Genomic DNA, 12,484 nt, shown 5'->3' with positions numbered 1-12,484 from the left:
GTGTGTATGTGATGGTGTGTGTGTGTCTGTGCGTATGTATGTTTGTGTGTGATGGTGTGTTTGTATATATGTGTGTGTGTGTGTCTGTCTGTGTATATATGTTTGTGTGCGATGGTGTGTGTGTGTCTGTGTTTGTATATATGTGTGTGATGGTGTGTGTGTGTGTCTGTCTGTGTATATATGTTTGTGTGCGATGGTGTGTGTGTGTCTGTGTTTGTATATATGTGTGTGATGGTGTGTGTGTCTGTGTGTATTTATGTTTGTGTGGGTGTGCGATGGTGTGTTTTTATATATTTGTGTGACGTCTTTGTTTGTGTTGGTTTATGTGATATTCGGGGACATTTCTCCGCATTATTCCGAGGATCATGAAAGTTTAAGCACTTTATTGATCTCCCAGAACATTTATTCTCTTTTCCTCCTAAAGTTTATCTTTTCTGCAAATTGAAAATGTAGTTTATTGTCGAACAGAATCAACCAGTTTGTATCTTCACTCGTGTCGTGAGATGTTTTTTCTCTCTGAGGTGAAAACAAACGTCTTGTAACTTTTTAATCTCAGTTGATTAAACACAATATTGTTGTTTCATGTTTTTAGAAACAAACACAAGTTTAGTTTCTCTGCTGAGGTTCAAGTTCAACTGGAATCATCCTCGTATGAGTTTTGATGATTAAACTTGACACTCTGATTTCCTCCCTCAGTCCAAAAACACAGGCTGATCACTGTCTCTCTCTTTTTCTGCTGGTGTCAGAGGTTATCTTTCCAGGGTGTCCCCCGCCTGGCGCCCCGGGGTGCTGGGACAGTCGCTCGTTGTTTGTCCCACAACAGTCGCAAAGGAGTGAAAGAGACGGAGAGAGAAAATAAGAGCAAAAGAAAAGAAGAGGGGGAGGAAAGAAGAGTGAGAGGAAAGCAGAAAGAGATAAAAGATGAGAGGGAGAGAAAAGAAGAGAGGGAGGAAAGAAGAGAGGGAGAGAAAAGAAGAGAGAGAGGAGAAAGAGGAAAGAAGAGAGTGAGAGAAGAAGAGAGAGAGGAGAAAGAGGAAAGAAGAGAGTGAGAAAAGAAGAAGGAGAGAAATGAATAGAGGGAGAGAAAAGAAGAGAGAAAAGTAGAGAGGGAGAAATGAAGAAGGAGAGAAAGGACGAGAGAGGGAGAGGAAAGAAGAGAGAGAATCTTTGAGGGTCTGAGGCTGCATTTGGATTCCGAGCGTGTTTCTCCTGCGCTAGTCGAGTGTTTCCTCATCCAGCCTGGCAACAGAGACACACACACACACACACACACACACACACACACACACACACACACACACACACACACACACCCCGACACACCGAGAGTGACTCAGGTGCGCTGCGACTGGAAGTGTGAAGTGAGGAGGAGGAGGAGCTCCGGAGGAAGAGGAGGCTGCAGGACGATGATGGAGTGATGATGCAACAGACGACGGAGGACGAGAGAGACGTTTAGTTGGTGAGGACCCGCCGTGGGAGGAGGTGACGATGAGCGAAGGGAGACACTTGTTTGAGGTGAGGCGCCGACACACACTCTCACACACACACACACTCATCACTCTGGTGTCTTCACTCAGGTCCTCTCTCCGACTCACCTGAGCGACGACGGTCCAGGGAGTTCTGACCCGAGACCTGCTCCTGCTCCTGGATGTATTGCTGTGGACTGGGACACTGGAGGAGAGTTCAGTCCACGTATGTGAGTGTCCGGCATCCACCTGTCAGAGCCTTGATTGACGCGTGTCACTGGAGGTCACGTGACCGTCTGTCATTGAGAAGATGGACGAGACACTCATGTGTCCTCGTCCATCTTCACGTCAACAGACGGAGGTCCATGTTCGTCTCACTTCCTTATTCTCAAAGAACTTTTGCTGGAGCTGGTGAAGGTTCCTCTGGGAACTCTGGTTTCCTCCCTTATTTCAAACATATGGTTAAAAAAAAAAATCTAAATTTTATAAATAGTTTTAGAACTTGCTGTCTTGAGACCTTGGCTCCGACTGGTTTGAATGACTTTATATTTACAGACTTATATTTATCATCATGTATAGAATTAATTCAACTATATATTTATATCAACTATATATTAGTAAATAAACAATAAAGAAAAGATAATATAAAACATGTATCAGTGTCTTAAATAGATCAACTATATATTAGTAAATAAACAATAAAGAAAAGATAATATAAAACATGTATCAGTGTCTTAAATAGATCAACTATATATTAGTAAATAAACAATAAAGATAATATAATATAAAACATGTATCAGTGTCTTAAATAGATCAACTATATATTAGTAAATAAACAATAAAGATAATATAATATAAAACATGTATCAGTGTCTTAAATAGATCAACTATATATTAGTAAATAAACAATAAAGATAATATAATATAAAGCATGTATCAGTGTCTTAAATAGATCAACTATATATTAGTAAATAAACAATAAAGATAATATAATATAAAACATGTATCAGTGTCTTAAATAGATCAACTATATATTAGTAAATAAACAATAAAGATAATATAAAACATGTATCAGTGTCTTAAATAGATCAACTATATATTAGTAAATAAACAATAAAGATAATATAAAACATATATCAGTGTCTTAAATAGATCAACTATATATTAGTAAATAAACAATAAAGATAATATAAAAAATATATCAGTGTCTTAAACAGATCAACTATATATTAGTAAATAAACAATAAAGATAATATAAAACATGTATCAGTGTCTTAATAGATCAACTATATATTAGTAAATAAACAATAAAGATAATATAAAACATATATCAGTGTCTTAAATAGATCAACTATATATTAGTAAATAAACAATAAAGATAATATAAAACATGTATCAGTGTCTTAAACAGATCAACTATATATTAGTAAATAAACAATAAAGATAATATAAAACATGTATCAGTGTCTTAAATAGATCAACTATATATTAGTAAATAAACAATAAAGATAATATAAAACATATATCAGTGTCTTAAATAGATCAACTATATATTAGTAAATAAACAATAAAGATAATATAATATAAAACATGTATCAGTGTCTTAAATAGATCAACTATATATTAGTAAATAAACAATAAAGATAATATAATATAAAACATGTATCAGTGTCTTAAATAGATCAACTATATATTAGTAAATAAACAATAAAGATAATATAAAACATATATCAGTGTCTTAAATAGATCAACTATATATTAGTAAATAAACAATAAAGATAATATAATATAAAACATGTATCAGTGTCTTAAATAGATCAACTATATATTAGTAAATAAACAATAAAGATAATATAAAACATATATCAGTGTCTTAAATAGATCAACTATATATTAGTAAATAAACAATAAAGATAATATAAAAAATATATCAGTGTCTTAAACAGATCAACTATATATTAGTAAATAAACAATAAAGATAATATAAAACATGTATCAGTGTCTTAATAGATCAACTATATATTAGTAAATAAACAATAAAGATAATATAAAACATATATCAGTGTCTTAAATAGATCAACTATATATTAGTAAATAAACAATAAAGATAATATAAAACATGTATCAGTGTCTTAAACAGATCAACTATATATTAGTAAATAAACAATAAAGATAATATAAAACATGTATCAGTGTCTTAAATAGATCAACTATATATTAGTAAATAAACAATAAAGATAATATAAAACATATATCAGTGTCTTAAATAGATCAACTATATATTAGTAAATAAACAATAAAGATAATATAAAACATGTATCAGTGTCTTAAATAGATCAACTATATATTAGTAAATAAACAATAAAGATAATATAAAACATGTATCAGTGTCTTAAATAGATCAACTATATATTAGTAAATAAACAATAAAGATAATATAAAACATATATCAGTGTCTTAAATAGATCAACTATATATTAGTAAATAAACAATAAAGATAATATAAAACATGTATCAGTGTCTTAAATAGATCAACTATATATTAGTAAATAAACAATAAAGATAATATAATATAAAACATGTATCAGTGTCTTAAATAGATCAACTATATATTAGTAAATAAACAATAAAGATAATATAAAACATGTATCAGTGTCTTAAATAGATCAACTATATATTAGTAAATAAACAATAAAGATAATATAAAACATGTATCAGTGTCTTAAATAGATCAACTATATATTAGTAAATAAACAATAAAGATAATATAAAACATATATCAGTGTCTTAAATAGATCAACTATATATTAGTAAATAAACAATAAAGATAATATAAAACATGTATCAGTGTCTTAAATAGATCAACTATATATTAGTAAATAAACAATAAAGATAATATAATATAAAACATGTATCAGTGTCTTAAATAGATCAACTATATATTAGTAAATAAACAATAAAGATAATATAAAACATGTATCAGTGTCTTAAATAGATCAACTATATATTAGTAAATAAACAATAAAGATAATATAAAACATGTATCAGTGTCTTAAATAGATCAACTATATATTAGTAAATAAACAATAAAGATAATATAAAACATATATCAGTGTCTTAAATAGATCAACTATATATTAGTAAATAAACAATAAAGATAATATAAAACATGTATCAGTGTCTTAAATAGATCAACTATATATTAGTAAATAAACAATAAAGATAATATAATATAAAACATGTATCAGTGTCTTAAATAGATCAACTATATATTAGTAAATAAACAATAAAGATAATATAAAACATGTATCAGTGTCTTAAATAGATCAACTACATATTAGTAAATAAACAATAAAGATAATATAAAACATGTATCAGTGTCTTAATAGATCAACTATATATTAGTAAATAAACAATAAAGATAATATAAAACATATATCAGTGTCTTAAATAGATCAACTATATATTAGTAAATAAACAATAAAGATAATATAAAACATGTATCAGTGTCTTAAACAGATCAACTATATATTAGTAAATAAACAATAAAGATAATATAAAACATGTATCAGTGTCTTAAATAGATCAACTATATATTAGTAAATAAACAATAAAGATAATATAAAACATGTATCAGTGTCTTAAATAGATCAACTATATATTAGTAAATAAACAATAAAGATAATATAAAACATGTATCAGTGTCTTAAATAGATCAACTATATATTAGTAAATAAACAATAAAGATAATATAAAACATATATCAGTGTCTTAAATAGATCAACTATATATTAGTAAATAAACAATAAAGATAATATAAAACATGTATCAGTGTCTTAAATAGATCAACTATATATTAGTAAATAAACAATAAAGATAATATAATATAAAACATGTATCAGTGTCTTAAATAGATCAACTATATATTAGTAAATAAACAATAAAGATAATATAAAACATGTATCAGTGTCTTAAATAGATCAACTATATATTAGTAAATAAACAATAAAGATAATATAAAACATGTATCAGTGTCTTAAATAGATCAACTATATATTAGTAAATAAACAATAAAGATAATATAATATAAAACATATATCAGTGTCTTAAATAGATCAACTATATATTAGTAAATAAACAATAAAGATAATATAATATAAAACATATATCAGTGTCTTAAACAGATCAACTATATATTAGTAAATAAACAATAAAGATAATATAAAACATGTATCAGTGTCTTAAATAGATCAACTATATATTAGTAAATAAAAAATAAAGATAATATAATATAAAACATGTATCAGTGTCTTAAATAGATCAAATATATATTAGTAAATAAACAATAAAGATAATATAATATAAAACATGTATCAGTGTCTTAAATAGATCAACTATATATTAGTAAATAAACAATAAAGATAATATAAAACATGTATCAGTGTCTTAAATAGATCAACTATATATTAGTAAATAAACAATAAAGATAATATAAAACATGTATCAGTGTCTTAAATAGATCAACTATATATTAGTAAATAAACAATAAAGATAATATAATATAAAACATGTATCAGTGTCTTAAATAGATCAACTATATATTAGTAAATAAACAATAAAGATAATATAAAACATATATCAGTGTCTTAAATAGATCAACTATATATTAGTAAATAAACAATAAAGATAATATAAAACATGTATCAGTGTCTTAAATAGATCAACTATATATTAGTAAATAAACAATAAAGATAATATAAAACATGTATCAGTGTCTTAAACAGATCAACTATATATTAGTAAATAAACAATAAAGATAATATAAAACATGTATCAGTGTCTTAAATAGATCAACTATATATTAGTAAATAAACAATAAAGATAATATAAAACATGTATCAGTGTCTTAAACAGATCAACTATATATTAGTAAATAAACAATAAAGATAATATAAAACATGTATCAGTGTCTTAAATAGATCAACTATATATTATTAAATAAACAATAAAGATAATATAAAACATGTATCAGTGTCTTAAATAGATCAACTATATATTGGTAAATAAACAATAAAGATAATATAATATAAAACATATATCAGTGTCTTAAATAGATCAACTATATATTAGTAAATAAACAATAAAGATAATATAAAACATGTATCAGTGTCTTAAATAGATCAACTATATATTAGTAAATAAACAATAAAGATAATATAAAACATGTATCAGTGTCTTAAATAGATCAACTATATATTAGTAAATAAACAATAAAGATAATATAAAACATGTATCAGTGTCTTAAATAGATCAACTATATATTAGTAAATAAACAATAAAGATAATATAATATAAAACATGTATCAGTGTCTTAAATAGATCAACTATATATTAGTAAATAAACAATAAAGATAATATAAAACATGTATCAGTGTCTTAAATAGATCAACTATATATTAGTAAATAAACAATAAAGATAATATAAAACATGTATCAGTGTCTTAAATAGATCGACTATATATTAGTAAATAAACAATAAAGATAATATAATATAAAACATGTATCAGTGTCTTAAATAGATCAACTATATATTAGTAAATAAACAATAAAGATAATATAATATAAAGCATGTATCAGTGTCTTAAACAGATCAACTATATATTAGTAAATAAACAATAAAGATAATATAATATAAAACATGTATCAGTGTCTTAAATAGATCAACTATATATTAGTAAATAAACAATAAAGATAATATAAAACATATATCAGTGTCTTAAATAGATCAACTATATATTAGTAAATAAACAATAAAGATAATATAAAACATGTATCAGTGTCTTAAACAGATCAACTATATATTAGTAAATAAACAATAAAGATAATATAAAACATGTTGAAGCTGCTTCATGTTTTCTTTGCACAGATTAAAAGAGATTTGATGTTGATTGTGTTCAAAGATAAGGTTACAGTCGTTCACTCATCGAAGCTACGAAGCTGAACCTCAGTTTAATAAACGCAGCTCAGTGTGAGTCAGAGAAGCTGGGATTAGAAGCAACAACTGCATCATGTGTTCAGTGACAAGAAGAAGGAGCTTAAAGAACAGACGCCAAGAATCAGACGCAGAGTCATGAAGAGAGTGAGACAGAGAGAGTATGAGGAGGGAGAGCGGGACGGGAGAGGAATGGAGTGAGATAGCGGGACGGAGTGAGGGAGAGGAATGGAGTGAGAGAGCGGGATGGAGTGAGAGAGGAATGGAGTGAGAGAGCGGGATGGAGTGAGAGAGAGGAATGGAGTGAGATAGCGGGATGGAGTGAGAGAGCGGGATGGAGTGAGAGAGAGGAATGGAGTGAGATAGCGGGATGGAGTGAGAGAGGAATGGAGTGAGAGAGGAATGGAGTGAGAGAGCGGGATGGAGTGAGGGAGAGGAATGGAGTGAGATAGCGGGATGGAGTGAGAGAGAGGAATGGAGTGAGATAGCGGGATGGAGTGAGAGAGGAATGGAGTGAGAGAGCGGGATGGAGTGAGAGAGAGGAATGGAGTGAGATAGCGGGATGGAGTGAGAGAGCGGGATGGAGTGAGAGAGAGGAATGGAGTGAGATAGCGGGATGGAGTGAGAGAGGAATGGAGTGAGAGAGCGGGATGGAGTGAGGGAGAGGAATGGAGTGAGATAGCGGGATGGAGTGAGAGAGAGGAATGGAGTGAGATAGCGGGATGGAGTGAGAGAGGAATGGAGTGAGAGAGCAGGATGGAGTGAGAGAGAGGAATGGAGTGAGATAGCGGGATGGAGTGAGAGAGGAATGGAGTGAGAGAGGAATGGAGTGAGAGAGCGGGATGGAGTGAGGGAGAGGAATGGAGTGAGATAGCGGGATGGAGTGAGAGAGAGGAATGGAGTGAGATAGCGGGATGGAGTGAGAGAGGAATGGAGTGAGAGAGCGGGATGGAGTGAGAGAGAGGAATGGAGTGAGATAGCGGGATGGAGTGAGAGAGGAATGGAGTGAGAGAGGAATGGAGTGAGAGAGCGGGATGGAGTGTGACAGAGTGAGAGAGCGGGACAGAGTGAGCGAGAGGAATGGAATGAGAGAGAGGAATGGAATGAGAGAGAGGAATGGAATGAGAGAGAGGAATGGAGTGAGAGAGAGGAATGGAGTGAGAGAGCGGATGGAGTGAGAGAGCCGGATGGAATGAGAGAGAGGAATGGAGTGAGAGAGCGGATGGAGTGAGAGAGCCGGATGGAGTGAGAGAGAGGAATGGAGTGAGAGAGCGGATGGAGTGAGAGAGCCGGACGGAGTGAGAGAGAGGAATGGAGTGAGAGAGCGGATGGAGTGAGAGAGCCGGACGGAGTGAGAGAGAGGAATGGAGTGAGAGAGAGGAATGGAGTGAGAGAGCCGGACGGAGTGAGAGAGAGGAATGGAGTGAGAGAGCGGATGGAGTGAGAGAGCCGGACGGAGTGAGAGAGAGGAATGGAGTGAGAGAGCGGATGGAGTGAGAGAGCCGGACGGAGTGAGAGAGAGGAATGGAGTGAGAGAGCGGATGGAGTGAGAGAGCCGGACGGAGTGAGAGAGCGGATGGAGTGAGAGAGCCGGACGGAGTGAAAGAGAGGAATGAAGTGAGAGGGTTAGACAGAGTTACGGAGTGAGATAGAGTGAGACGGAGTGAAAGAGCGGGACGGAGTGAGTGAGAGAGCGAGAGAGAGGAAGGCATCTGCTACTTGTGATCTTGGCTCCTGCAAGGGTTTGAGTGATGTCACCTGCTGTTTAATTGTTTTTATATATTAATATTTATTGATGTTAAATACATTTCAATCATTATGTGAAGAACTTTCTGAACAAGAATAAATTGTTCTTTGTTGTAAATAAAACATTTTTTTAAGTGAATCCAAAACATTTATTTTAAATCAAAACTCGTCACAGAAGGTTTTTAATGAGACGAACGAATCATTAAATACGTTTTAAATCAACATCATCACATCAACCTCCACTTCTTCATCCCTCCATCCTTCTTCATCCCTCCATCCTTCTTCATCCCTCCATCCTTCTTCATCCCTCCATCCTTCTTCATCCCTCCATCCTTCTTCATCCCTCCATCCTTCTTCATCCCTCCATCCTTCTTCATCCCTCCTTCCTTCTTCATACCTCCTTCCTTCTTCATCCCTCCTTCCTTCTTCATCCCTCCTTCCTTCTTCATCCCTCCATCCTTCTTCATCCCTCCTTCCTTCTTCATCCCTCCATCCTTCTTCATCCCTCCTTCCTTCTTCATCCCTCCTTCCTTCTTCATCCCTCCTTCCTTCTTCATCCCTCCATCCTTCTTCATCCCTCCTTCCTTCTTCGTCCCTCCATCCTTTTTCATCCCTCCTTCCTTCTTCATCCCTCCTTCCTTCTTCATCCCTCCTTCCTTCTTCGTCCCTCCATCCTTCTTCATCCCTCCTTCCTTCTTCATCCCTCCTTCCTTTTTCATCCCTCCTTCCTTCTTCATCCCTCCTTCCTTCTTCGTCCCTCCATCCTTTTTCATCCCTCCTTCCTTCTTCATCCCTCCATCCTTCTTCATCCCTCCTTCCTTCTTCGTCCCTCCATCCTTTTTCATCCCTCCTTCCTTCTTCATCCCTCCATCCTTCTTCATCCCTCCTTCCTTCTTCGTCCCTCCATCCTTCTTCATCCCTCCATCCTTCTTCATCCCTCCATCCTTTTTCATCCCTCATTCCTTCTTCATCCCTCCATCCTTCTTCATCCCTCCTTCCTTCTTCGTCCCTCCATCCTTCTTCATCCCTCCATCCTTTTTCATCCCTCCTTCCTTCTTCATCCCTCCATCCTTCTTCATCCCTCCTTCCTTCTTCGTCCCTCCATCCTTCTTCATCCCTCCATCCTTCTTCATCCCTCCTTCCTTCTTCATCCCTCCTTCCTTCTTCGTCCCTCCATCCTTCTTCATCCCTCCTTCCTTCTTCGTCCCTCCATCCTTCTTCATCCCTCCATCCTTCTTCATCCCTCCATCCTTCTTCGTCCCTCCATCCTTCTTCATCCCTCCATCCTTCTTCATCCCTCCTTCCTTCTTCATCCCTCCTTCCTTCTTCATCCCTCCATCCTTCTTCATCCCTCCTTCCTTCTTCGTCCCTCCATCCTTCTTCATCCCTCCTTCCTTCTTCGTCCCTCCATCCTTCTTCATCCCTCCATCCTTCTTCATCCCTCCATCCTTCTTCGTCCCTCTATCCTTCTTCATCCCTCCATCCTTCTTCGTCCCTCCTTCCTTCTTCATCCGTCCTTCCTTCTTCATGCCTCCATCCTTCTTCATCCCTCCTTCCTTCTTCGTCCCTCCATCCTTCTTCATCCCTCCATCCTTCTTCATCCCTCCTTCCTTCTTCATCCCTCCATCCTTCTTCATCCCTCCATCCTTCTTCATCCCTCCATCCTTCTTCGTCCCTCCATCCTTCTTCATCCCTCCATCCTTCTTCGTCCCTCCATCCTTCTTCGTCCCTCCTTTCTTCTTCGTCCCTCCTTCCTTCTTCGCCCCTCCTTCCTTCTTCGTCCCTCCATCCTTCTTCGTCCCTCCATCCTTCTTCATCCCTCCATCCTGCTTCGTCCCTCCATCCTTCTTCGTCCCTCCATCCTACTTCGTCCCTCCATCCTTCTTCGTCCCTCCATCCTTCTTCGTCCCTCCATCCTTCTTCGTCCCTCCATCCTTCTTCATCCCTCAATCCTTCTTCATCCCTCCATCCTTCTTCGTCCCTCCTTCCTTCTTCGTCCCTCCATCCTTCTTCGTCCCTCCATCCTTCTTCATCCCTCAATCCTTCTTCGTCCCTCCATCCTTCTTCATCCCTCCATCCTTCTTCATCCCTCCTTCCTTCTTCATCCCTCCTTCCTTCTTCATGCCTCCATCCTTCTTCATCCCTCCATCCTTCTTCATCCCTCCTTCCTTCTTCGTCCCTCCATCCTTCTTCATCCCTCCTTCCTTCTTCGTCCCTCCATCCTTCTTCATCCCTCCATCCTTCTTCATCCCTCCATCCTTCTTCGTCCCTCCATCCTTCTTCATCCCTCCATCCTTCTTCGTCCCTCCATCCTTCTTCGTCCCTCCATCCTTCTTCATCCCTCCATCCTGCTTCGTCCCTCCATCCTTCTTCGTCCCTCCATCCTACTTCGTCCCTCCATCCTTCTTCGTCCCTCCATCCTTCTTCGTCCCTCCATCCTTCTTCATCCCTCAATCCTTCTTCATCCCTCCATCCTTCTTCGTCCCTCCTTCCTTCTTCGTCCCTCCATCCTTCTTCGTCCCTCCATCCTTCTTCATCCCTCAATCCTTCTTCGTCCCTCCATCCTTCTTCATCCCTCCATCCTTCTTCATCCCTCCTTCCTTCTTCATCCCTCCTTCCTTCTTCATGCCTCCATCCTTCTTCATCCCTCCATCCTTCTTCATCCCTCCTTCCTTCTTCGTCCCTCCATCCTTCTTCATCCCTCCTTCCTTCTTCGTCCCTCCATCCTTCTTCATCCCTCCTTCCTTCTTCGTCCCTCCATCCTTCTTCATCCCTCCATCCTTCTTCATCCCTCCATCCTTCTTCGTCCCTCCATCCTTCTTCATCCCTCCATCCTTCTTCGTCCCTCCTTCCTTCTTCATGCCTCCTTCCTTCTTCATGCCTCCATCCTTCTTCATCCCTCCTTCCTTCTTCGTCCCTCCATCCTTCTTCATCCCTCCATCCTTCTTCGTCCCTCCATCCTTCTTCATCCCTCCATCCTTCTTCATCCCTCCATCCTTCTTCGTCCCTCCATCCTTCTTCATCCCTCCATCCTTCTTCGTCCCTCCTTTCTTCTTCGTCCCTCCTTCCTTCTTCGTCCCTCCTTCCTTCTTCGTCCCTCCATCCTTCTTCGTCCCTCCATCCTTCTTCATCCCTCCATCCTGCTTCATCCCTCAATCCTTCTTCGTCCCTCCATCCTTCTTCGTCCCTCCATCCTACTTCGTCCCTCCATCCTTCTTCGTCCCTCCATCCTTCTTCGTCCCTCCATCCTTCTTCATCCCTCAATCCTTCTTCATCCCTC

General features: G+C 36.0%; 1 protein-coding gene across 1 annotated transcript in view; it reads left to right on the top strand.

Moving 5' to 3' along the window:
• The first annotated feature begins 1,448 nt into the window (after positions 1-1,448).
• Positions 1,449-12,484, top strand: part of cacnb2b (calcium channel, voltage-dependent, beta 2b) — a 33,335-nt gene continuing 22,299 nt past the window's right edge. The window contains exons 1-2 of the mRNA XM_087811131.1: positions 1,449-1,515; positions 1,578-1,696. Coding sequence (XP_087667257.1) covers positions 1,649-1,696 — 48 coding nt within the window. The 5' untranslated portion in view covers positions 1,449-1,515; positions 1,578-1,648. The remainder of the gene's footprint in view (positions 1,516-1,577; positions 1,697-12,484) is intronic.

This window comes from Callionymus lyra, chromosome 16 (genome assembly GCF_982586985.1).
Source record: "Callionymus lyra chromosome 16, fCalLyr1.hap1.1, whole genome shotgun sequence".
Classification (NCBI taxonomy): Eukaryota; Metazoa; Chordata; class Actinopteri; order Syngnathiformes; family Callionymidae; genus Callionymus; species Callionymus lyra.
Note: the sequence above shows the minus strand (reverse complement) of the source record. Positions and strands in the feature narration are given on the sequence as shown.